Consider the following 26,308-nt stretch of genomic DNA (forward strand, 5'->3'; position numbering starts at 1 on the left):
TAGATTTTTGATCTATTTGTCATCCTGGGTGTATTCAAAACACAAAGCCTGGCACTTCAATTGAAATCCATGAAGTCGGAGCTGGAGACAGTCACTGAGAAAGGAGATATGGCTGTGAAAGGAAGTCCTAACATTTTATTAAACACAATGAGGGAAATAGGAAGACATGAAGGTGAATACATTCAAGGATACAAATGGAAATCTATTCAGAAAAGATCAGAACTTCTTCAAAGTGGGTATACCTGAAAGACAAGTGACAGAAGCAGGCCATTCAGCTCATGCTGGCTGTTTCTTGGAAACAGAAGCTGTGTGGGTGTGTTTGAGCCTTAGGGACAAGCTGAATAGGCTGGGCCTATTTCCCCTGGAGAGTCAGAGTCTGAGGGGTGACCTTATAGTGGCTTATAAAATCATGTGGAGCATGGATAGGGTGGGGAGTACAAAACTAGAGGGCATAGATTTAAGGTGATAGGAGAAAGATTTAAAAGGGACCCAAGGGGCAATTTTTTCATGCAGAGGACTGTGGTGTATGGAATGAGCTGCCAGAGGAAGTGGTGGAGGCTGGTACAATTACAACATTTGAAGGGCATTTGGATAGGTTTATGATTAGGAAGCGTTTAGAGGGGATATGGACAAGCGGGACAAAGTTTATCTTGAATATCTGGTCAGCATGGTCAAGTTGGATGGAAGGGTGTGTTTCAGTGCTGTAGGGCTCTATGACTTCACAGAGAGCAAAGGCCATTCATTCTATTCAGATTGATTCATCTATAGTTCATGCACGGTCACTTTATAGCACACACCGTTAACGCCCAACTTTAAGTTCTTTTCTAATGCACTGATAAAGTGTCATTGATGCTTTTTTTTTGAGAACTCACATTCCACTTCTCAATAAATAACTTCCAGTTCCCCATTGGTATGTTAACTGAACTCGAGTCACCACTTTTACATCTCTTTGTGACCAGGACTTGCTAAAGCTGTATAAAAATATGAAGAATATAAATATCGGAAAATATCTACGTTATTTATACTTTATCTAATTTTGTACAGAAAATCATTCGTAACCCAGAAGCCAATTCCGACGTTGCGAGGCGGGGTCTATTTCTTCATCACTTAAAACGTGAACGTTTTCCTGGGTGTGGTGTCAGCTTCAGACATTTGAGTTCCGTTAGCAGGAAGTTGGGGGATTGAGGCTCAATATTAAATGTGAGTGGAGACAGTTAGTAGCGTGCAGTTTGAATAGCTTAAGGCTCCTATTTCTCCTGCCCATTCGCTTTGAAGAGGGCGTAATAGATCCGAACTGATTTTTTTTTAAAAATCCTGAATCGCAGGAGAGCGGCCAGAAGCCGCTGGGCAGCAGAAGCATCTGGTTTTAAAGCAGAAGCCGGAGATTTGCAGAAGGAAAAGTTGGTCATTTGAGCTTTCAGTTGGAAGTGGAGGAAGTTTGCAAGAAAGCAAAATGCCCAAAACGGTAAGTGGCTAACTAACATCAATTTTTACTTGTGTAAGCCCGGCGTGCGCTTACACGACTTCCTGTGCAATTAAACTTTTCTTTTGGTGAGGGGGTGGAAGTCTGAGCTCTTATTTAATCGGTTTTATTGCAAGTTTCGACTGCCGTTTCCATTTCCCCACCTCCTCTCTGCAACTGTATTGAAACTTCAGTTTCCGTTGCAGCTACCCTTCTCTCCTGACGCTGAGGATGGGGTTTTTGAAGTAGTTGGGGTGTGAGCAGCGCAATAACCGACAGCTCCTGTGTTACTGCTCTCACTGTGAAGTGCTTCGGAATCGGTAGCAGACACTGAATGGGTCGGCTCGCTGCCAATGGCAGGCTGCCTTTCAAATAGACAACTGATCTGTTACTTTGTAACGAGATTTTCTATACGCTGTCAACTCTTGACAGTTTTGGAAACGAAACTGACTTGATTTAGTGGCGCGGGTTATTTTGCATCGGATCAAACTCTCACACCTATTTAGACATTTTTCCCCACCCTCTTAAGGGTGGCTAGTTTTATAGTTTGTTTGTGAATGTACTGGTTAACTTTAGCTATTTTATCTGAACTATTTCGATATTTGGACGTTGTCCAACTTCTAACGGAACTAAAATGACTCAAAGCTTCCTGCACTGCGTCATGTATGGGATTCTTTCCTAAAAGTAGTCTAGAGGGTAATGGAAGGAACCTTATTTGGCAGTTCAGTTGTTGCTTACGCGTAAGGCTGCAGCATGAGGACAATGGCCTGTTTTTAATCAGAGTTTAGCTGCACTTTAATCACTCACTCTTGCTTGTCTCACCACCCTCGACAACTTAAGGCAGTCAAGTCCCGCTTCTAAGCAGCAAGACTCTCTCTAACCACCCACTCAGAATCTATTTTTGAGTTATGCGTGGTAATTTTTTTTAGGAATTTATTTGAATTTCCTTCTAAATAAGGTCAAGGACGTAAGTTAACTCGAAGTAATGCAAGTTTATTATCAGGCGTCATTTTCAATTGTAGGTGTAAATAGTCACCACGGCTTCATGGGCAGTGCAAGGTCAAGTAGTTTTCTCGTGCATTTTCACAGAACTCGGAATGGAAAATGGAACGTAATAACTCGTATTTTAAAAGTTCATGTTTGCTACTGGCTTTTAAAAATCCACCTAATACCAAGGAACAGTCTCATTGAGTTTGCATGTCTGTTCGTCCTTGTGCTTTTATATGATAAAGCAATGTGAAAGGGGCCATTTCTCCTTCAACTCAAACCTGATTAGCAGTAAACTTGCGAAACAGTAAGTATCAAGAAGTGGCTCGTCTGAGGTTTGGTTTTTTTGGGCTGCTTCATGCTATCTTTGACATCATGGGCTACACGATCCCACATTATTTCAAAGTCTGGTTTTTAAATGTTGATACATGTGTTTTTTGACAGTGTTCTGTTGCTCACTGGGTGTAGTTCCATGGATAATGATGCTTAGGGCCTCGCCCAAAGGTCATTCTTGTGTCTACCTTGATGTTGGGTGTCGGCAGGCATTGCCAATAGCTAAAATTAGCTAATGTAACACACATGTAGGTTTGGAACTGGCTCGGTACCAGACTGTGGTAGTACATTCAGAATGAGCCTTCAGAGGCAAGTACAAATTTGTTCTGTAATGTTGACTCATGAGTAGCCGTACTATGTGTAGTTGAAACTCACTTGGCAACTGAATTTTTAGCAATTGTTTAAAATTTAACATGGACTCTTTTTGTTTCTCATGTACAATCAGTACTTTTGGTAACAATTCCTTTTTATGTAAAATACACCCTCTACTCCTGGCATGGGGCCACCTTTCTGAAAACAACAAATAGCTTCTGTCCTACCACAAAGTACCTCTAGTGAAAGATGAAAATAAACTATCCCTTCTCTACCTGTTTGCAATCTTTACTGTGGGTTGACTGCACCCTTTCTCTCCAGTTGATGATGAAACCAGGAAATTGTAGTCAAATATCATTAATCTTTTCCTGCACTTGTTCCCCAAATATCTAACATTGGGGCCCTGAGTGTTCCCCTCCATTTGCTGCCTTGGGCATCATAGAGGAAACACATACAGGCTGATTGTGGTCAAGCTCTACAGTACCACCATTTCTCTGGACTTCACTATTGCTAAAGTTGGGCTGATTGTCCAATATGATACTGAATGAGCAAAATTTTCTTTGGCTTCAGTCTTACCAATTTTTTAATTCACTGTCTTCCCAAAACTGTTAGCTACTGATTCCATTTCTCTCCCTTGTAACTGTCTCTGGCCAAGCCAGATGGTTGCAACATTGTTACATTTTTATCTGGCAACATGTGAAAGAGAAGTTACTGTCAAGTCCAGTGGCTGGGAAACCATGAGCCACCATTCCTTCCGAGGGAAGGGTCACTGGACCTGTCACATTAACTCTGTATTCTCCTTCTCAGATGCTGCCAGACCTGGGCTTTTCTGGCAACTTTGTTTTTTGTTCTTGATTTAGAGTATCTGCAGTTCTCTTGGTTTTGTTACAATTTGATATCAACACAAACCTATGCTGTCACAGGCCACCTTGATCTGGGGCTTGTTATTTGCCTGACTCCATTCCACTCAACTTATTTGTGTGGGAAGTCTTATCTGTGCCTTTGGTACTTGCTGCATGTTCCTATGTTCTCAGAATAATCTTGAACACTTTTTTTTTATCCTATGTAGTATCTTGTCATCATCTTTAAATCTACTGTTTGTCCTATGTCACGCTAATTCTTGTGACCCATATTCAAATTCTGATTTTATTCTTACTCTGCTCTCTCTTCCCCCACCCCCCTGCCTCACTATTATTATGTGGCCATGTGAAATTGTCCCATGGATTTGGGGATGTGCAGATTACACAGATTAGACATGTAAATGTGGAGTTATGGAATAGGGTGGAGGGCTGGGTCTGGATGGGAAAGTCTCCAGAGGGTTGGTGCAGATTCAGAGGCAGTTTGGCCTCTGTGTACACTGTGTAGGGATACTGTGGCATAGAAGAGGAAAGATAAAGTTGCTCTTTTGACTCAGATATTACTTGCCCCTTGGTAACTTCATGCTGAATCAATTAATTGCATTATTCTGTCAAGTTTGGACTCGCTTTTCTCTAACCCTTCAATAACATGGAGGCTCATGTGAGATGCTCGAACTAGGAAAAAATGTAGGACACAAGCACAGTTACAACACTGATAAGCACACGAACGGGCAAGGTTTGAGGGATAATAAAATGTGAGGCTGGATGAACACAGCAGGCCAAGCAGCATCTCAGGAGCACAAAAGCTGACGTTTCGGGCCTAGACCCTTCATCAGAGAGGGGGATGGGGGGAGGGAACTGGAATAAATAGGGAGAGAGGGGGAGGCGGACCGAAGATGGAGAGTAAAGAAGATAGGTAGGGAGGGGATAGGTCTGTCCAGGGAAGACGGACAGGTCAAGGAGGTGGGATGAGGTTAGTAGGTAGCTGGGGGTGCGGCTTGGGGTGGGAGGAAGGGATGGGTGAGAGGAAGAACCGGTTAGGGAGGCAGAGACAGGTTGGACTGGTTTTGGGATGCAGTGGAGGGGGGGGGGGGGGGAAGAGCTGGGCTGGTTGTGTGGTGCAGTTGGGGGGGGGGGGGAAAGAGCTGGGCTGGTTGTGTGGTGCAGTGGGGGGGGGGGGAAGAGCTGGGCTGGTTGTGTGGTGCAGTGGGGGGGGGGGAAGAGCTGGGCTGGTTGTGTGGTGCAGTGGGGGGGGGGGAAGAGCTGGGCTGGTTGTGTGGTGCAGTGGGGGGGGGGGGGAAGAGCTGGGCTGGTTGTGGGGGGGGGGGAGAAGAGCTGGGCTGGTTGTGTGGTGCAGTGGGGGGGGGGGGGGGGGAGCTGGGCTGGTTGAGGGATGCAGTGGGGGAAGGGGAGATTTTGAAACTGGTGAAGTCCACATTGATACCATATGGCTGCAGGGTTCCCAGGCGGAATATGAGTTGCTGTTCCTGCAACCTTCGGGTGGCATCATTGTGGCAGTGCAGGAGGCCCATGATGGACATGTCATCAAGAGAATGGGAGGGGGAGTGGAAATGGTTTGCGACTGGGAGGTGCAGTTGTTTGTTGCGAACTGAGCGGAGGTGTTCTGCAAAGCGGTCCCCAAGCCTCCGCTTGGTTTCCCCAATGTAGAGGAAGCCGCACCGGGTACAGTGGATGCAGTATACCACATTGGCAGATGTGCAGGTGAACCTCTGCTTAATGTGGAATGTCATCTTGGGGCCTGGGATGGGGGTGAGGGGACAAGTGTAGCATTTCCTGCGGTTGCAGGGGAAGGTGCCGGGTGTGGTGGGGTTGGAGGGCAGTGTGGAGCGAACAAGGGAGTCACGGAGAGAGTGGTCTCTCCGGAAAGCAGACAGGGGAGGGGATGGAAAAATGTCTTGGGTGGTGGGGTCGGATTGTAAATGGCGGAAGTGTCGGAGGATAATGCGTTGTATCCGGAGGTTGGTAGGGTGGTGTGAGAACGAGGGAATCCTCTTGGGGCGGTTGTGGCGGGGGTGGGGTGTGAGGGATGTGTCGCGGGAGACGCGGTCAAGGGCGTTCTCAATCACCGTGGGGGGAAAGTTGCGGTCCTTAAAGAACTTGGAGGTTTGAGGGATGGAGGTTTGAGGGATATAGGTTATGTGCAGGCAGGACTAGTGTTTTAATTTAGAAATGTGGTGTGGCTGCCTTAAACAGAAGGTGTTGTTTAGTGCTGTACTATGACTCTAATTATTTAAAAACTAAAGACATTTCTCCATCATTCAAACTCTCTAATTTTTGCATTGATAGCAACCTCAATTGTGGAATGGCTGCAGCATGGAGTGTGGGGGTGGGGGAGGGGAAGGTGGTGGCATTTGGCCCTACAGCCTATGCCTCTGGCTCTCCAACAGCATCATAACTAACACTGTTCTTGTATCCTTGTTGTCGTGGAAACTTTCTCAGGATTAACCACTTCACTGAGCCAAGAATAAAATCAGCCTTGACTGTGCATGGAGGCATTGCCTTTAGGACTAAAATCAGTTAGTAAATAATTGTTCAGCCCACGTTTCAAACCTGGAACACTGAAATTCCAGTGCCCTAAAAAGGAATATTTCATGCTTTCTCTGAAAGGCAGTGTAAACTAGATTAACCTGTTCAGATGATGGTAAAAATTCCCTTTTTTAGGTTGTTGAGGTATAAGACAAATGGACAGGATTGTTCTCAACTGAAAAATCAATTGTTTGGCTCACTGGTGTTCTTCAAATTTGTCAATAGTTGCTGCTCATCATGTTTAGTGACCAAAACTTCACAATTATAAATCACTGAATTCTGCACAGAACCAAACATTGTGAAGATGTGCAATATGAACTTCCACTATCTCCTTTATGATACTCATTGTTCCCAAAAACAGGCACTTCTAGTTAAGAATCTAATCTCCTCTTCTGAATCACTTCCACCATGTGGAATCTTTCACCCCAGCTCCATTTTGAATTTACCAAAAATACCTATACCTGCTTCCATCTTGTTCCACATGACCTGTAAGCACACTAGTAAACTCCTGGATTTAAAAAGACCAAAATGAAAAGGAACTCTTAAACACAGATCAAAAATAAACACTTTGTATTTGCCAAAGGAACTCTACTGTGCAGCTTCATGATGTCATGTTGAAGCAGTTTGACTTCCATGCTCCTGCAGGCATCACGTATTGAAAGGTAAAATGTCATTCATGTTGTCAGAATGGACAAATGTTATATTTTTACTCTTTTTTTTAAATGGGAGGTTTGGTTTTTATGAAGTGTACACTATGGTATAGGACATCAAGTCACAGATGTAACTGAGGCAACATGTAGCAGGAGGAGAGTAACCTCTGTTCACTACTTTATCCAATTAAGGTGTACGTTTGTTCATTCAAGGTCAAGTCACAAACATGTCTGAAAACATAATTCATGGAGTCTGTAATTGGATATGTTCAAGTTAATAGATTACAAGCTATTTGGATGGCATTTCCTTTAAACATGGCTTGAAGATTCAGCATGGAGGTACTTTGCTTAAGTAGTTGCATAACCACCAGTTTGAAAATAGTGTCTCAGGCAAAATGGGTATATTTTGGTATTTGTAGCTAATCAACATGTTACCACCTACAGCTTTCTGCGTCAGCTGGCCATGTTTTTAAACTTTGCTTGTTAATTTTACCCAATACCAAAACAAACAGCATGCCAAAAACGTTGGCACTTGTCCTTGATCCCTGCAATAATGCAAACTGAAGTGCTGGCTTAGTTGAGGCATTGGTCCAGAATTGGCTTTTTTTTGCCACCCCTGGGTAGTTAGAGGCTGAGATTTGACAGCAGCCTCCAATGATGTACCACAGGGATCAGTGCTGGTTCACTTAATGTGACAGTCTAATAGCAAGGAAAATCTCCTTTGGTTACAGGAAGACCAGACCCAAGTTGGGCAGAGGACATTTTAACATTTAAAGTGAAGTTCTATATATTTGAAAGGACTAAGACAAGGGAGTAACCAACCAATGGAAGGACAGGAGTAACCTCAGGCACACTGGGATCCTGTGATGCTTGTCCAGAGACAAGTGGCAAGTCAAGTTGGGGTAGGATATGGGCACCTCACTTAACCTCCCTGCTGTTACTTTGAGATTTTGTTGGAGCTCAACAGAACTTTGCTTAGGCCAAAGTTTGGCTACCATGTGTTGTTAGCGTCAAGACACTATGGAAAAGGATATTATTATGCTTGGGGTTCAGAGACAACACCCTGGTGACTGTGCTATCACTCAGATAGCACAAACTGCAGATGCTGGAGCTACACTCCTCAGCATGGTGCTGGAGGAACATTGGTCAGGCAGTGTCAGAGGCACAGTGTGAAGGTGTATGCTGCCTAGCCTGCTATGTTTGTCCAGCAATAGTGTCACCAGGATATTTCCTAGGCTGAAGCATCTTAGGTGTGAGGGCAATTCAATGGACATGGAATTTGTTAGATTAATTTGTTTGCAGCTATGATGGCAGGTGTTAGAATTAGCCTCAGTAGCCCTGGATGTGTGTAGAATTAAATTGGTGAGAAGAAATAAAATTGCAGTTGTCAATTTTGTGAAGAGCAAGTCCAGAGAAAATTGAGGCAGACATACAGGGAGAACGAAATTGTGGGAAGACTGCCAGATGTGAATCCTAAATAGTGATTTGGATGTTCAATATCCAAGTTGTGGTTTTGGGGCGGGGGTGCACACTGGGGACAGGAGCAGTGGATAGGAAGGAGTGTGCCAGGGCTGGTGCAAAACGTCTTCTTAACAGAAGACAGTAACCAGACTGATAGTCACCAAACTCAATGACTAAGATGAGAAATGTTTCAGGCCTAACCCTGACAGGAGTGCTAAATGCCATGCTGGACCCAAGATTTGCTTTTGATAAAGGCATGAAGATGGGTTTGAAGGTCAAAAGTCATCAAACATACAGCCACTGAAGATTTTAAAAACAATTGGAGGGATGGGAGGAAGAATTCAGAAGTATGTTGACGTCATGGGAGTAGTAATCCTGAGCCCAAGGCTAAAGGTTTGAGGACATGGGTTCAAAAAAATCGCTGTGTAGCAGATGGTGAAATGTGAACTCTCTCATTCCAGAAGGGAGGCTGAAGTGATAGCAACAATACAATCACTATAATTTTAAAACCCCATCTGGTTAAATCCTCTCTTTTTTAGGGAGAGAAATGTACCATTAGCTGTCTTTTTTAAAAACAGTGGCTGACTCAAATGCCCTCTGGTAAGTGCTGGCCTACCAAGCAATGCTTGCTTGCATCCCATGGGGTTGGGGGAGAGGAAAGGCTGAAGCCTGTGATCCTGATTTTTGGGGTAAAAAAAATTTGGCATTTCCACTTTGGAGCTATAAATGAGGCAAAAGGTTATGAAATCTGCTGAGCTATCTCAACAGTTGAGATAGTGTTACTTGAGGGGAAAAGGTCAAGCTTACATGTGGTGACACATGGTGTTGAAAATGCAGCAAAGACAGCTGTTTAAGGAATTCAGAACAACTACAATATAACTGTAGTGGAATCAAAAAGCAAAGTTAGAACTAATGTTTTGAAATAAAACTTGAAATCCACATGGAATAAATTGGAACTTGAGTTGCCTAGCAGCTAAGTAGATGTCACTGAAATGAATTTGCACATGCATCTAAATTATAGCAATGAGAAACAGTATTCTCTTATGCTTATGAACTGTTCTTTTAGGAATCAAAGGAGTGGTGGGAGAAAACAAAAGCAAGGAAGAGACTATGCAAAACACTTTCAAAATGAGCTGGCAAGCTGTCAAGATTAATATTTGAAATAATTCTTTCCTTGTGAAAGATTTTCTATTTAATACTTGAAAAGCAGACAGCCAAAATCAGTGTGAATAATGCTGACTGCAGCATCAAGAAATTTTTCATGTCACTTCTCTGAAAATGGTTTCAAAACTTTGTCTGCAACAAAAGCTTGTGTAAATACTAAAGTGCATATAGAATAAGATGCTACAATGTATTATTGAAAACACTGAAAAGTGGTGTTTAACTGACACTTGGCAATCTGCCAAGTTCAAATAGCTTCTTTGGAACTTTGTTGTGATGTACTGGACGTGATGCAAAACACCTGCCTTTTTCAGTCCATGTATCATCCATGCAAGCCATGCCATGGTCCTCTATCACCAATTAGTCAATTAATTTTTAGCATTTTGAAACATTATTGGCTTCAGGATTTTTGTGATGTTTCTGGAGAAAAACTCTTGGGTTGCAAAAACAGCCTATTGTTGAACTGCGAAATCATCAGGCTTGGTGCACAGCCTCTAGCTAGCTCACTTCAGTTGGAAAGACTTATCAAACTGAGGTAGCACTTGGCTTGTAGCTTTTTCCTGGCAAGAAAAACCCCACTGTCACCACAGTCCCAATTTTAACCCAGTATTTTGATTGCTGCCTTCCAGACAACCTGCCTTGGAGGTGGAATTGAACCAGACCGTCTGATCCAATGGCCTTGCCATTACAACACAATTGCCCTCCCTATCTGCCTGCCAAAAAAAAAATTTGGGGACTTGAGCAGTGTAAGCTCAAACTTTCAGTGGCATGTAGTGACTTCAAGGAAAAACCTCCCCCAGAACCGTAAACACCAACTGATGTGGTGGGGGGGGGGGGGGGGGGGGGGAGGGAAGAGAGAAAATCTTAATGGATTGTTCAGTTTTAAAATGGGTTTCATCCAAAGCATGGTTTGAAACATGTTTGAAAAATTTGAAATTGCTATATTTTAGGGTGTGGAGACAAAACTGATCACTTTACGTTCTAGAATGCACCCAACAAGTAGTGGTGGGGGTTGCTGCAACAGCTGGGTGAAAAGAGTAATCTTTGTTCCAAATTGGCAGGCAGGATACTTTTTTGTTTGAAATGTTTTTGTCGTAAGTGAACAGTACAAGTATACTACTACAAATATCACATGTTTCAGAAACTTTCTCTGGCCTTTCCCTCTCTGAAGTAAGGGAATTGAATGGATACCAAACACTTTTTTGTTTTCTTTCTCACTTCCATAACTCTGCTTTTTCATGCTCCAAACAATTGAGCAACCAAACACTACATTGGAGTATCTTATTTACTGTCATGTATAGGAAAAGTGTCATCCTCTCAGGATATCCTCCAACCTACACTAACTGCATTTGTATAGCAGTATATTTTGACTAAATGCTCCAGGGCACTTTGCAACAGTGTTATGAACCAAACTACACAGCCATGTAAGGCAATATAGAATAAATGGTCCAAGATGACACTTATCAAAAGTCAATGAAAAATATCTCCACAGAATGAAGTGGAGAGGGAGGGACTTCTGGAAGGCAGGGGGCCTAAACAACTAAAGGCATGACTGAAGTGGAGTAGTAAAAATCTGATGCTCAAGCAGTCAAATATATTTTTGTTTTAAATTTATTCACAGGCTGTGAGCATGGGCACAGTTGGCACTGCCAATTTCCCAGAGAGCAGTTAAGTGAACCACATTGCTGTGGGTCTGGAGTCACATGTACGTCAGAGCAGTAATGGTATCAGTTCACACTCCTTTTTTAAAAAATAAGCAGTGAGCCTGATTTTTTTTTTGTTACTTTTTTTTAAATGACCAACAGTTTGCATGGTCACTAGACACTTCCAGGTTGCAGTACAATTGGAATTCCACCATCTGCTGTAGTAGAATTCAAGGTGGGTCCCCAGAACATCACCCACATGTCAGGCATAGTCTAGTGGTAATAGTACTTGGCCATCCCCTCAGATGAGTGAAAACTACAGCTGATAAAACTCGGGGAATACCACAGCATTCAGCAGAAACCCATGTAGATGCAGGGAGAGTGTAAACAATGCAGGCAGTCACCTAAAACTGGAACCAAACTCCGCTTAAGATAATAAAGTGTGAGGCTGGATGAGCACAGCAGGACAAGCAGCATCTCAGGAGCACAAAAGCTGACGTTTCGGGCCGAGACCCTTCATCAGAGAAGGGGGATGGGGAGAGGGAGCTGGAATAAATAGGGAGAGAGGGGGAGGCGGACCGAAGATGGAGAGTAAAGAAGATAGGTGGAGAGAGTATAGGTGGGGAGGTAGGGAGGGGATAGGTCAGTCCAGGGAAGACGGACAGGTCAAGGAGGTGGGATGAGGTTAGTAGGTAGATGGGGGTGCGGCTTGGGGTGGGAGGAAGGGATGGGTGAGAGGAAGAACCGGTTAGGGAGGCAGAGACAGGTTGGACTGGTTTTGGGATGCAGTGGGTGGGGGGGAAGAGCTGGGCTGGTTGTGTGGTGCTTTGGGGGGAGGGGACAAACTGGGCTGGTTTAGGGATACAGTTGGGGAAGGGGAGATTTTGAAACTGGTGAAGTCCACATTGATACCATTAGGCTGCAGGGTTCCCAGGTGGAATATGAGTTGCTGTTCCTGCAACCTTCGGGTGGCATCATTGTGGCAATGCAGGAGGCCCATGATGGACATGTCATCTAAAGAATAGGAGGGGGAGTGGAAAGGCTTGCGACTGGGAGGTGCAGTTGTTTGTTGCAAACTGAGCGGAGGTGTTCTGCAAAGCGGTCTCCAAGCCTCCGCTTGGTTTCCCCAATGTAGAGGAAGCCGCACTGGGTACAGTGGATGCAGTATACCACATTGGCAGATGTGCAGGTGAACCTCTGCTTAATGTGGAATGACATCTTGGGGCCTGGGATAGGGGTGAAGGAGGTGGTGTGGGGGCAAGTGTAGCATTTCCTGTGTTTGCAGGGGAAGGTACCAGGTGTGGTGGGGTTGGAGGGCAGTGTGGAGCGAACAAGGGAGTCATGGAGAGTGGGCTCTCCGTAAAGCGGACAGGGGTGGGGATGGAAAAATGTCTTGGGTGGTGGGGTAGGATTGTAAATGGCGGAGGATGATGCGTTGTATCCGGAGGTTGGTAGGGTGGTGTGAGAACGAGGGGATCCTCCTTGGGCGGGGTGTGAGGGATGTGTTGCGGGAAATACGGGAGACGCGGTCAAGGGCGTTCGCGATCACTGTGGGGGGGGGGGGGGGGAGAAAGTTGTGGTCCTCGAAGAACTTGGACATCTATCTGCAGTTCCCATTATCTCTGATACCAAAGCCAGCTTCTTCACTGAAGCAGTTGTGCTGTCAGCCAAGCTGCCCTACTTTTTATTCTCTTCTCTCCTCTTGCATACGCATACGGTTTGTAGTCATTCACTTTTTTGTTGGAGTGAGCATGTGTCCATGTTCAAGCAGGACAACGGTAGTTGGCAAATGGATATTTAAAAACTAATGATATCCTTTTGGGGCTAGAGGTAGCTTTATAAAGTGTCTAATTAACTTGTCACTTAGAGTTGACTGAAGATTTCCTATCACTTTTAGCATAGTAGTGTGAACTTTCAATGGTAGCATATTGTGGGTTGGGCCACCAAGAATTTTGTGCAACTTCCTCTAATCCACTTTAATTAGAATTAAGATGTTAGCTTGGGCTTAGAGGGAGAATGCAGGGTTTGTTGCAATGAACAAGCTGGAGTGATTTGTAACAAATACATTTTAATCTCTTGTGATTTTTATCAATTTTATCTAATTGGTTACTGTTACTCCTGAAACTTCCTATGGTGCAGATGTAAGATTCCACATATGAAGCATTTTTAAGATGAAACATTATCTTGGAGTAGATGCTTGGTGTAAATTTCCATAATGATAACTATGGATGCCATGATGTCTGCAGAAATATTGGCATGTGTTATCTTTCATGACCATTTTGGAAAGGAGGAGCCACCTCTCCCTCCAGAACATGTGATTGTGAATGCAGCTAAAAATAACTTAACTCTCTGAAGGGTCTAGGCCCAAAACGTCAGCTTTTGTGCTCCTGAGATGCTGCTGGGCCTGCTGTGTTCATCCAGCCTCACATTTTATTATCTTGGAATCTCCAGCATCTGCAGTTCCCATTATCACAAACACAATACAAATCATGCTTTTTACAGCAAGAATGAGTAAGCAGTAAAATTGCCAAGTGTAGTAATTGTGACTTGAAGTGCATGTTCTCAGTTTTTAATCTGGGGTGGGGGGAAATCATATTTTGAAAATATATACATCACTTTTGGTCTGCTTGTAGAAAATACATTGATACAAAGAATTAGCTTGTATTGCAGTGACTTGAGGGTAAAGTTAATTTAACTTTTACTCCAATTCAAAATGTGGAATGTTAAGCTGTCTCCAGCTTTACGAGTAATACTATGGTATTGTGATTTAGCCAGTTCTTTCCCTGGCCAGCTGAATCAAATGCTCCTCCATTCTGCATTGGGTCTATATAGCAGCTTTTTTGTGCTGTTGAATAATTAATGATTAGCAGAGCCTTCCACTAGGAGAACCATTTGAGGATGAATTGTTGTCATTGGAATGTTTGTAACATACTTGTGCAAACTTAATTTGGAGCACCAGAATTAAACTGGAGGAGCCAAGCTCAGAAGAAACTATAAAGCTTATGCAGAGCTTTTTGAAAGCCTATGGATTAACTGTCTCCTTTTGTATAATTCAATACACTTTGGAACAATGACCATTTCTGTCTATATCAGCTTGAATGAGATGTGGTACTGGTTAATTAACCAGGTTAGTAACAATACACAAAATTATCCCATTGAAGATCCTACATGAACAGATTTTCTCAGGGGTACTTCACCCAAATATGATCACTTTCCCTAGCTGCAGTTGAGTTGTAGCGGACTACAATCCTGTTATGATAGAACTGCATGGCTTCAGATATGTACTCTGAAACATACCAGGTGTAACAGATCAATAACTTGCACGGAAGCCATTGAGCCCACTCCAGCTTCCTGTAGAATTATCCAATTTCTGATTCCTCCACTGTATTCTCTGTCCTGTAAATCTAATTCCCTTTTAATGTCCACCTAATCTTTTTAATTGGTGTGTGTGGGGGGGGGTGTGGTTTAAAGGGAAAGAACTCACGCTATTAGTAATGGAGGTAATAGGACCCAAAAAGGTGCAAAAACTGGCATAAGGGCACTTTAAATGCTCCAGGCATTCAGATAATCAAGCATGAGTTGACAGCGCAACCCATGGCAAATGGGTATGATTTAGTGACTTAGTTACAGGATGGTCATGACTAGCAGTTAAATATCTAGGGGTATCAAACTAATCAGAAGGACGGACAGGTAGGTAAGGGAGTTGGTGTTGATTGAGGCTTTTAAGGATGATATCGGGGGTAGTGAGATGATACAGGTTCTACTGAAGACCATGTTGAATCCATCTAGGTGGAAGTTAGGAATAGCAGGGAGACGTCGTCACTGATAGGTGTGATCTATAGGCCACTAAATATGACATAGTGGGGCAGACAATAAACGTAGCTAACACATGTAAAAGTTACAGCAATTATGTGGATTTTAATCCACATATCGATTGTTCAGACCAGGTCAGTATGGCATCCTTGAGGGGTTCATAGAATGTGATTAATTTCCTTTGAATAATGGAACCTATAAGGGAACAAGCTATCCTACATCTATTCCTGTCTCATTACACAGGACTAATGATCTGAGTTAAGGATGCTCTTCAAAAGAGCAATTGCACAATGGTCAAACTTAATACAGATGGAGTGTGGAAAGGTTAAACCTAGTAGTAATGACTTGTGATTAAAGGAGACTGTGAAGGAAGGAGTTAGTTCAGGTAGAATGGGAGCAAAAACTTTATAGTTGGTCAATTGGGGAACAGTGGTGGGCCTTAAATGATTTTTCAGTGCTCAGCAGAAATCTATTCTAGCGATAAGGCAGAACTGTAGGGAAAGCAGGCCAGCCATGGATATCTATAAGGAAAATATCAAATTGGTGGGTGGGGAAACACAAGCAAAGAGTAGTGGGCAACTAGTAGATTTTGGAAATCGTTTTAAAGGCCAACAGAAAGCAACAAAGTTACAAGTAAGATTGAGTGAACTAGCTCAATATAAAAACAGGCAGCAAAAGTTTCTATAAATATGTAAACGGTAAAGGTAACCATTGATCTTATCCTCTAAAAGGACCAAGGTAGTAACTGGTCAGGAAATGGAGAAGACATTAAACAGGTATTTTTGTCAGTCCTCAGTGGAGGACACAAATAACATGCTGAAAACTCGTGGCAAGAATTTTGTAGCAGGTGAGGACCTAGAAACTATCTTCACTAAGAAAGCAGTGCTGGGCTAGCTAATGGGGCTAAAGGTAAACGTGTCTCCTGGCTCTGAATTGCACCCCAGGGTACTAAGAGGTGATGAGGGAAATAGCAAATGCCCTGGTAATTATTTACCAAAATTCACTGGACTCTGGCTGTTGCCCAATCGGTGGGAACCACCCCAGTATGATGCCACTGTTTTTTAAAAAAAGGAAATGGACAAAAAGCAAGTAACTATAGGTCAGTTAGCTTAACTTTGGTAGTAGGGAAAATGCTTGAATTGATCATTTAAGGAAGGAATAACAAGATATCTGGATATAAATTGTCCCATTGGGATCACCCAGCATAGGTTTGTGAAGGGTAGGTCATGTTTAACTAATTTGGTGGAATTCTTTGAGGGCATTACTTGCATGCTAGACAATGAGGAACCTACGGATGTGGTATATCTGGATTTCCAGAAGGCATTTGACAAGGTGCCATACCAAAGGCTGCTACTTAAGATAAAGTTGCACATTACTACAGGTAATGCACTGGCATGGATAGAGGATCGGCTGACCAGTAGAAAGCAGTAGGGGTAAACAGGTTTTTCTGGTTGGCAGTCACTAGCTAGTGGTGTGCCTCAAGGATCAGTGTTGGGACTGCATTGCTTACAATTTACATAGATGATTTGGAGTTGGGGACTAAGTATATGGTGTCAAATTTGCAGATGACGCTAAGGTGAGTGGTAGAGCAAAGTGTGCAGAAGGCACTGAAAGACTAAGTGAGTGGGGAAAAAGTCTGGCAGACGAAGTATAATGTTGAGTGTGAGATCATCCATTTTGGTAGGAAAGACAGCAAAATGGACTGTTTTCTATGTTTTAAAAAATTTGCAGCATGCTGCTGTGCAGAAGGACTTTGGTTTCCTTGTGCATGAATTGCTAAAAGTAGGAACGCAGGTGCGGCAGGTAATTAAAAAGGCAAATGGAATTTTGTCTGCTATTGCTAGTGGGATGGAGTTTAAAAACAGGGAGGCTATGCTGCAGCTGTATAGGGCTCTGATGAGGCCACACCTGGAGTGCTGTGTGTAGTTTTCGTCTCCTTACTTGAGACGAGATATACTAGCACTGGAGGGGGTGCAGAGGAGATTCACTCGTTTGATTCCAGAGTTGAGGGGGTTCGATTCTGAAGAGATGGAGTAGACTGGGATTACTCATTGGAATTCAGAAGAACAAGGGGACATATTTATAGAAACCCCTTCCTTAGGAAGGGAATGGATAAGGTGGAGGCAGGGAGGTTGTTTCTGCTAGCAGGTGAAACTAGGACTGGGGGGCATTGCCTCAAAATAAAAGGAGGCAGATGTAGGACTGACATCAGGAGGAACTTCTTCACCCAAAGGGTTGAGAGTCTATGGAATTCCCTACCCAGTGAAGCAGTTGAAGCTGTCTCACTTAAGGCAAGGCTAGATAAATTTTTGAACAGTAAAGGAATTAAGGGTTATGGTGAGTGGGTGGGTAAGTGGAGCTGAGTCTCAAAAATCAGCCATGATCTTGTTAAATGGCAGGGCAGGCTTGAGGGGCCAGATGGCCTATTCCTGATCCTCTTTCTTGTGTTAGTGTTCTAACTGTTTACAAGAAATAATTGAATGAATATTTCTGCTTCCAATAACCTTAAGCACCATGTCATTGCCCTAAACTGTGGGCTCATGTGTCAAATTGCTCCAAGTCATAAATCTAATGTGAACAAATCACTGGAGAAGCTCCATTGGCCCAGCAGGATTAATGTTTAAGTCCAGTGACTCTTCACTACCAAAATGTGATTTGCCTTGTCCTTGCACTGGGCTGATGTAAATGGCTTTTCTTTGTCCATCTCGTCATACTGCAATGATCTTGTAAAAACCCCTCCTTTTTCACCAATGATTGCACCCTCAGCTTGTCCAAATAATTTTAAAAATCCCTCTGTGATGGATACAATTCTGACTTGTATCCTGTTGAGCCCTTAGTCTTCCCAACAATGTATTGATGACAACTGAGCAGGGCAGTCTGGTAGGGGTTTATAAAGGTTCACATAACATGCCTGTTTTTGTACTCTTATGCTTTTCACTTTTGAATGTCCATGAGATATCAAGTTGATTTTCAACCCACTTATCTGTAAAGTAATGAGAACAATGGTCCCTCAAATCATAGACCAGTTTAGCAAGTGTGAATAAACGTCTTGGATGGGGCATGAGGTTATGCTGTTTTGATGGGAAGAATAGAGCTAATTGGCAAGACTAGAGAGCTGCAGCCCACTTTTTAGGGTTTTGGTGCATGGGCAGCAAAAAAGACTAGCATTGAAGTTTGGGTAATTGGAATGCAATTAGACTGAAATAGTGTCAAAGGAAATGGAATATGAAAACAAGAGTATCTTGCTTTCAACCATACAAGGTACTAGTTGGGCCATGCATGAAATATTGTAAAATTTTAGTCTCCTCTATCAAAGGAAAGAGATACCAGCATTGAAAACAGGTCATAGAGTCAAAAGACTTGTTTCTAGTTATGAAGGGACTTTTCCAATGAAGAGGGGTTGAGTAGACTTTGAGTTTAGAGCAATTAGAAACAAGCTAAATGAAACCCAAGATTCTTGGGGGGAGGGTGTGGCAGTGGGGGGCTTGAGTCGATATTTAGACTGACCCCTTGTGGCATCAATCCTGCCTTTGGAAAAGTAGTTTTAAGGTGTTAGGAGGAAGGTATAGAGGAGATGTCAGAGGGAGGTTCTTCACCCAGAGTTGTGAGCGCATGGAATAGTTTGCCAGTGGTAGTTGTGGAAGTGGCATCATAGTGACATTTAAGCCATTGCTGGACATGCACGTGGACAGAAGTGAATTGAGGGGCATGTAGGTTAGGTTATTTTTATTTTTTTAGATTGAGTATTCCATGGCACAACATTGGGCCGAGGGGCCTGTACTGTGCTGCACTCTTCTATTTAGTGGAGAGGTGGTTTCAGCTTGTAGGAAAGTTCAGGACCAGAGGGCAGCATGTGAATGAGCAGTCACCCATGCAGACAAAAGTAATGAAGAATTGCACAAGTGTTGATTCTATGGATTCTTTTACGAGGGGGAGAGAGGGGGACACTCTAAGTCCTCGAATATAATCAAAGCTGATGGAGATTTTCTCATCCATAGTAAGGGTGTGGAGGGTTATGGGGCAAATTAAGTTTGAAGCTGATTGGATCAGTCTCGCCTCTGCTCATGATTCTTTATGCCTTTGCAATCTTGTGTTTGCATCCCCCCCCTTCACAGTTGAGCAACAGTTTCCTCTGACCCTGTACATAAACTTTATTTGGAACTGAGGCAGTAAATCTATTGCCACTCCCTATCACTTTGACCAAAAATGTGTCACCTCACCTCACAGTTTGCTACTAAATTCCAACTGTACTTTTTCTATTAACACTTTTTTGTCCTGCTGCATTCAACTGCTATTGTCTTTGCCACTCCAGATGCGGCATCTATAGATCTTAATGTTCCATATTGCAAATATGGAACATTGTTTCTGGGATGAGGGTAGTGGCTTTAATTCCTAAGTTGTTTTTGGTGAACACCAACACCATCTTTCAGGTTGTAAACAAATATTTACTGCTACTTGGAGTGTTTTGACTTTGAGTCAATTTTCTATTCAAGCTGAGTTTTCTCTTATAATTCCATGAATCTTCATGTCTGCCAAATTTGTGGTACTCTTGTTGAACACTTCTTCTTCCTTTTTTTTTAAATCCTTTTGAGATAGCAAGAATTGCGAGTGCTGGAGTCAGATAAGCATGGAGCTGGAGGAACATAGCAGGAAAGCTGCCAGTTTGGTTCAGGACCCTCTTGACAGCCTGACCAGGAATTGGTCAGCATGTAGGGTCCTCAAGACCCTACAGGAAAAGGAGGATGGATTCTGAGCCAACTATCAAAGAATACTTCATATTCAAATTTGCAAGTAGCACCAAGACAATTTCGTTTGTGATGGGGGACACTGTCCATCAGATTCTCTGCACCACCATACATCACCCCTTCAAAGCAGCTGTGCTGGTTGGGGGAGAACTCCTCCTGGTTTCTTTTCTTCCTCCTTGATGAGGTCTAGAGAGCGATAACAAGGTGTAGAGCTGGATGAACACAGCAGGCCGAGCAGGAAGGCTGATGCTTTGGGTCTAAGGGTTTAAACTTTGTTATCTCAGGAACTGCAGATGCTGGAGAATCTCCCTCTGGAGGGAGATGCATTGGCTTTTGTCAAGATTTGTCTCAGATCGGTGATGCAAGATTGTACTCTGTACAAGCTGTTCCCCCTAAACTCTAGGGCCTAATCTCTCCCCCGTCAAGCTTTTGTTATCACAGCCTACCATTACAAACTGTTGATAATGGGAACTGCAGATGCTGGAGAATCCAAGCTAAAATGTGAGGCTGGATGAACACAGCAGGCCTAGCAGCATCTCAGGAGCACAAAAGCTGACGTTTCGGGCCTAGACCCTTCATCAGCACCTCTCTGATGGGTCTAGGCCCGAAACGTCAACTTTTGTGCTCCTGAGATGCTGCTGGGCCTGCCGTGTTCATCTAGCCTCACATTTTATTATCGTACATTACAAACTGTTAGTGACTAACAGTCCCCATTAACAACTATTCACCCTCCACACCAGATCATTATAAACTCCTTTTTGTCTATCTGACTGTTGCATGCTCTCTCAGGATGCTATCCTATCACTTTACTCCCCACCCCATCCACTTTCCTGTGCGCTGCATATTAAACTAGTTTTCCCAGCTACCAGCCTTTCTGAGAAAGGGTCACTGGATGCTAATGGTTAAACGTTTTCTACCTTCACAGATGCTGCCAGACCTGCTATGCTTACAGCATCTTCCCATTTTGAACCTGGCATGCAGCTGTCCTGACCAGGCTACTGCGTGCGTTATTTAACACAAGACTTGAATGGTACTGTCATATTCTGAACAGATTTTTACTTGTAGTAAAGTCTTCAAATATTATCCACCTCACTTGAAAGTTAGGAAGTCGTTAAGTGAGGCAAAGACTTGTACAGTTGGACCGCAGCTAGGTGTAAAACAAGATCATTGAAACAGATAAGATAAATCTGTTCAGATCACTAAATTCAAATTTCAAGCCCTAGTATTGAAGATGGTGAGGATAGCTTTTTGTGTGGGGACAAGTTAATGTAGCTGTTGGTTTTGAAGGGTGGTGTTCTCTAACTTAATCATGTTAGTAGCACCTATGTTTTAGCTTTCTTGGGTTTAGCAAACACTATGTTGTGATAATTGTTAAAACTAAGCTTGATGTCAAAAGTACAGTCATTGTCAACAAATAACCCTATACCAACCCATTCATGATACCCACTGTTTTTCCAATTTTCTTGGTTTAACACAAGACGATTCTATATCATTCAGTCCCCTATTTTGTGGTTCACTGGTGCTTTTAAAGGTGATCTTTATTAAAAATAATGCAACAGTAAGATGTTGAGGGTAAACCTGATTTGCTGCTGCTTTGGGGTTTCAATCAGTAATGTTAAACTTCATTTTGATCTGATACTGTCCTGCAGGCAACTATTTTGCCAGTCAAAATAAGTGTCTTTTTTTTAAGACCAAGAACACATCAAACCAGATTGGCTTGATTTTGTATATATAGTGTTCGTGTGACTTTTTATTGCTTTCCCCATCCCACGACCAACTCTGCTAACTTTCTCACTGACTCAATGCTGTATAGTCAATGTTTCTGAATCTCCTTGATCATGTTGGCTTGCAACTTGCTGTAGGCTTTGGCCTGTACAACTCAAAATGCAATTTATGAGCTGGATTAATCCAGCAGGGCTGCAGGAGAAAAAAACAGGTATTCTCAGCATGCTATTTCCCACCTGATTCAAATGGTAGAAATCAAGTTTTATTAACTGAGCGCAAAGGCCATTATGCAGGTTTAATCCTTTGTAGGCAATTTTGGGAAGAATTTCATTTTGGAAGCTTGGCAAAGGCTGCCATTCTTAACAATGGATGTAATTTTTAAAGGCAAAAACAAGTCTCCCTTTCCTTTTAAATGAAAGGGCCCTGATTATAAGCACAGCCCAGCTCCATTTACTTTTTTTAATACATTGTGCTGAGAGTGCATGATTTTGTTACGTAAATTTGAATTTCCAACTCTATGGCTGCTTCTCTCTTCTCTCTCTCTTCCCCCTGCGACTACCCTCCTGGCAATCACCTTTCAACCAGTATGTACAGAACAGTTCTTGGTGTTTTTAATGGAAATCTGCTCACATTTTAGAATTTTATGACTGGGGAAAGAATGTTGTAAGGTGTTAGCATGCCTTTGGATGTAGAACAACTAAGGGATGACTTTGGTTTAGGAGATTAAAATTGGCAATCTCAAAGGAGACATGACAGATGTTAGATGCAAGTTTTTATAGGCAGCACTGGAAAAGGACTGGGCAGAGCAGCTAAGCAATTCACTTTATTTCCACGAAAGTCTAGTATCAGAAGATCTAGAGTGCTTGCTTAGATATCTACACTAGGCTTTTTAAATTGGCTTTTGAGTAACTTGGGTAACAGTTGGGTGACAATTCATGGAAAAGACTTCACAGCCCCAGACTGGAACTGAATGGATTAAAAAGACAAGTTGAACCTACCGAAAGGAAATTTTTCTGGATTTGTAACTCTTACTAGAGAGTAAAAATGTTGGATCAGATGGGACTTTTGATCAGTTTTTTCCAAACTCTTTGTACAGAAAGTTTGTGTAGCAAATGTTTTGTGGTTTAAGCCAAATCCCTGCCCTTGTTTTGCCTCTGTTGTAACTCTTGAGACTTATAACTGGTCACTACCTGTTTCTGTTGCCAGTGACCCCTTAACACTCCCTAGTTGCTCTGCCACTGCACTAGACCATTTGTAAATGGTGGTTGGCTCTCTTTGGGCAGTTGAGCCTCCTCACTACTTAACAAGATCTGATTGCAACATCAAAATTACATTTAGTGACCCCAGATTTTGATCATGATGATCACCACCACACCCACCATAATCAAATGTACTCCAAATTGTGCTTCCATCACCTCTTTCAGGGAAGACTACCAAAGACTTGCAACCCTCTGAATTTCACCTCCACTGTCTTAAATGGGTGACTGTTTTATGTTCACTGATTTAAACTGTAACTATAGATTTTTTTCTTAAATGTTCTCTCCTCAAACTTTAAGACCACCTTTTTTGGTTTTTTTGTTTTGACTCAAGTAGCCACTGACTGTTTCCAAACTTCAAGGCTAACCCATCCAACCTTGAGACAGTGCTCTTTGCAGACTTTGGCTTTATCTAACCACCTTCTCTGAACCACTTCTAATGCATTTAGTCATACAGTGTAGATGCTGGGGGGAAAAGTCACCCCTACATTCTTTCAAGAACAAGACCTAAACTGTACATAATACCTTGTGTCTCCTGTTTAAATCAAAAAATTAAATTTGCTGTTTTCTAATCTAATGAGGCCCTCCCTGATTGTAGGGAATTTTGGAAAATTCAAACAAGTATCTGTTATCTCATGAATTTTAAGACCCTAGAATGACCTTCATTTGGGATTTGGGGGACACGATAGACCACAGCTCAACCTATTTGCACAGTGCCACTTCCCTTCATGATTGGTAATGTTTGTTTGTTCTTCCTTTCTTTACATCTATTATCTTGAATGTTACTTCATGTCTCGGTAACGATGGATGCAAAATTCCTGTTCTACTCAATTGCTGTGTCATTCCTATCCATTAACTTTCCTGACCCTAAGAGAGGTCACTGGAGTCAACATAATTACCTTTTTTTTAAACACTTCAGTTTTTTGTTTTGCTTTCTATGTTCAGTCAGACCACTTGCAACCTCAAAGCCCTGACTTGGGTCTGAAGCTCATTCCCAGATGACCAACCTCCCTCCCTCTCCCCCCCCCCCCCCCCCCCTCCCTCCTCCCACCACCAAAAAAACTTTACAACTAATTTCTTCAGCCATGCTGCTGTCCTATTTTCCAGTCTCAGTTCATTGTTCTGGAAATCATCATTCATACCCTGGTTAGCTCTCGCTCTTGTAATGCCTTTCTTTAAGAGGAAAATATCCTCATACTTTTCAAAGCTTACCTCCCCTTAACACTGATTCTCTGCAATCTCCTAAACTTAATTTGAATTCTGGCCACGTATCCTATAGTTTTAATCAATTTGCTGATCAGTTGCTGAGATTCTATGCTTTAGTATTCTTTCTCTAGCCTCTGTCTTTTCCTAAAAATAATAAATCTATTTTGAACTCTAAAACCAGAATTTAATATCTGCTTTTGTTACTGTTATGCTTTTGACCTTTATTTTGGAGTGAGTTGTTGCATTGAATACTATATGAACAAGTTGTTTCAGTTGAATGGCTTATTTGACTGAGACTAGCTGTAACCTGTACATGTTTTAGGGGTGGAGAATAAATCTAAGCTTGCAGGGCTCACTGAATATTTGATGTGCCATTGAGAGGTGTGTGGCTGGTGATTGCCAATGGGCTTCCTGGTCAGGTTGAAGATTAGGAAAAGTAGCAAAAACTCAAGTCATTGGCATTAAATTCACAAGTTAGAATTTCCAGATACCTCTTTAAAACAAGCATTCATGTCAAGTTTAGGCTTTTTTTTTCCAGAGTTCTTCTGTGCGAGCACTTGAAGTGCCAGTTGCTGGGGTGGTGATGGTCTAGTGTAATTCTGGGGATATGGGTTCACATCTTGCCGTGGCAAATGATGGAACTGGGGCTGAATTTTAAAATCTGGAGTTCAGTCTAACTCTGAAACCATGTTCATTATCGGAGGGGACGGGGGGGAACACCGGGTTTACTAATGCACTTCTCGGAAGAAAAGTCCAGTCCTTAACTAGTCTGGCCTACATGTGACTACAGACCGATAGCAACATGATGGCCTTGCAACTGCCTTTTGTGGATGGGCAGTGAACACTGGCCTATAGCCAAGGACAACCACGTCTCCTGAATGAATAAGAAAAAGAAAACTCCCTTTTGAAACTGAGTCCATGATTCAAACAGTTGGCATCGAAGCAGAAATATATTGTTAGTTGTTGCTGTACTTAACTGGTGTTAGTCTAAACTGCACAAACTCTCTCAAATCTTGGCTTAAAGCACCAGAACCAGTGACGGTGTTTTAAGTGCAGTTTACAATTGGCTAGACTAATACTGTGTGCATCAGTTATTGCAGTAACATACTCTGAAGTCACATGGATTAAAACTTAATATTTTATTCAACTCACTTTCCTCTTGTAGTCCTTGCAGCAGACTTATTTTTGAAACTTGTTCCAACCTTAATCTCACCTGTCGTTGCGCAAACCAATTTGACACTCCTGCTAAGTTTGAACTTTGGACCCTTTTTGGCTACCAAGCTCCTTAGCTGACAGATGATCATCTGTAAAACCTCTGTTCTCTTTTCCTGTAGTGCTTTCAATAGCATGAGTATTTGCATTGAATAATGCCATCCATGATTCTGTTCTAATTGTGCTGAGTTAGCCTATAGATCAGTAGAATACAGCACTTCATTGACAACAGGAAACAAGATTCTATTTAACCACTGCTGCCATCCACTGACATTTTATAAAGCCTCAATCTTCTCATCAGAGATTCAATTGTTAGAGCTGCATATGTTGTAATGGATTTGCCATCTGGTGGGGGCAGCTGTTCTGCCATCCAGTAGCACATGGTTCTTTTTGCTATAAATCTTCATTTTAGAACTAGTTTTCTGATGTCTTTTGACTGTAAAGGTTAATCATTTTTAAACCTCATGTAATTTATCAGCCACGTACCTAGGTCTGAAACTTTCAGCTGTCTCCAACCTGGCATGTATTTTCAAGTTTCTGTATGAGAGCCAGAGGTTTAGATCTCCTTGCAAGTTACAACAGAAGTAGATTTATGGAACATTCTGTGCACCAGCAGTTCAGGGCCATAACTTTTGGCTAACTGAAGGTTCCATAGTGAGTCATAGCAATAATCAGTTAAGCTGCCTATATGAAGTGCTTTTAAATTTTTTAAAAGGTTCTTTGACAGAGTTGTGCTTTCTTTACCAGAAGCAGCAATAGTTTAAATTAAAACAAGACCCTCCCTTTTTAGAACTGGCATGTTGCAAATAACTGAAGTTCAGCTGTAATCTTTCCAGAAGCTTATCTTCTAACCTGAATTTGAAATCTGGTGGAAAGGCTCACTGCCCATTGATTAGCATCTACTGACCATGAATACAAGTATTTCAAATGGATCCTGC

At 42.5% G+C, this 26,308-nt stretch overlaps 1 protein-coding gene across 2 annotated transcripts in view; it reads left to right on the top strand.

Moving 5' to 3' along the window:
* Positions 1-1,121: 1,121 nt before the first annotated feature.
* The window catches only part of msna (moesin a), an 87,854-nt gene continuing 62,667 nt past the window's right edge, over positions 1,122-26,308 (top strand). Inside the window, exon 1 of one of the 2 annotated variants that reach the window (XM_048544373.2) lies at positions 1,122-1,465. In XM_048544373.2, the coding sequence (XP_048400330.2) occupies positions 1,454-1,465 (12 nt within the window). In that variant the 5' untranslated portion in view covers positions 1,122-1,453. Of the gene's footprint in view, positions 1,466-2,545; positions 2,757-26,308 lie in introns of those variants that run through there. The other variant, XM_048544375.2, reaches the window with a different exon arrangement.

Source organism: Stegostoma tigrinum, chromosome 15 (assembly GCF_030684315.1).
Source record: "Stegostoma tigrinum isolate sSteTig4 chromosome 15, sSteTig4.hap1, whole genome shotgun sequence".
Taxonomy (NCBI): Eukaryota; Metazoa; Chordata; class Chondrichthyes; order Orectolobiformes; family Stegostomatidae; genus Stegostoma; species Stegostoma tigrinum.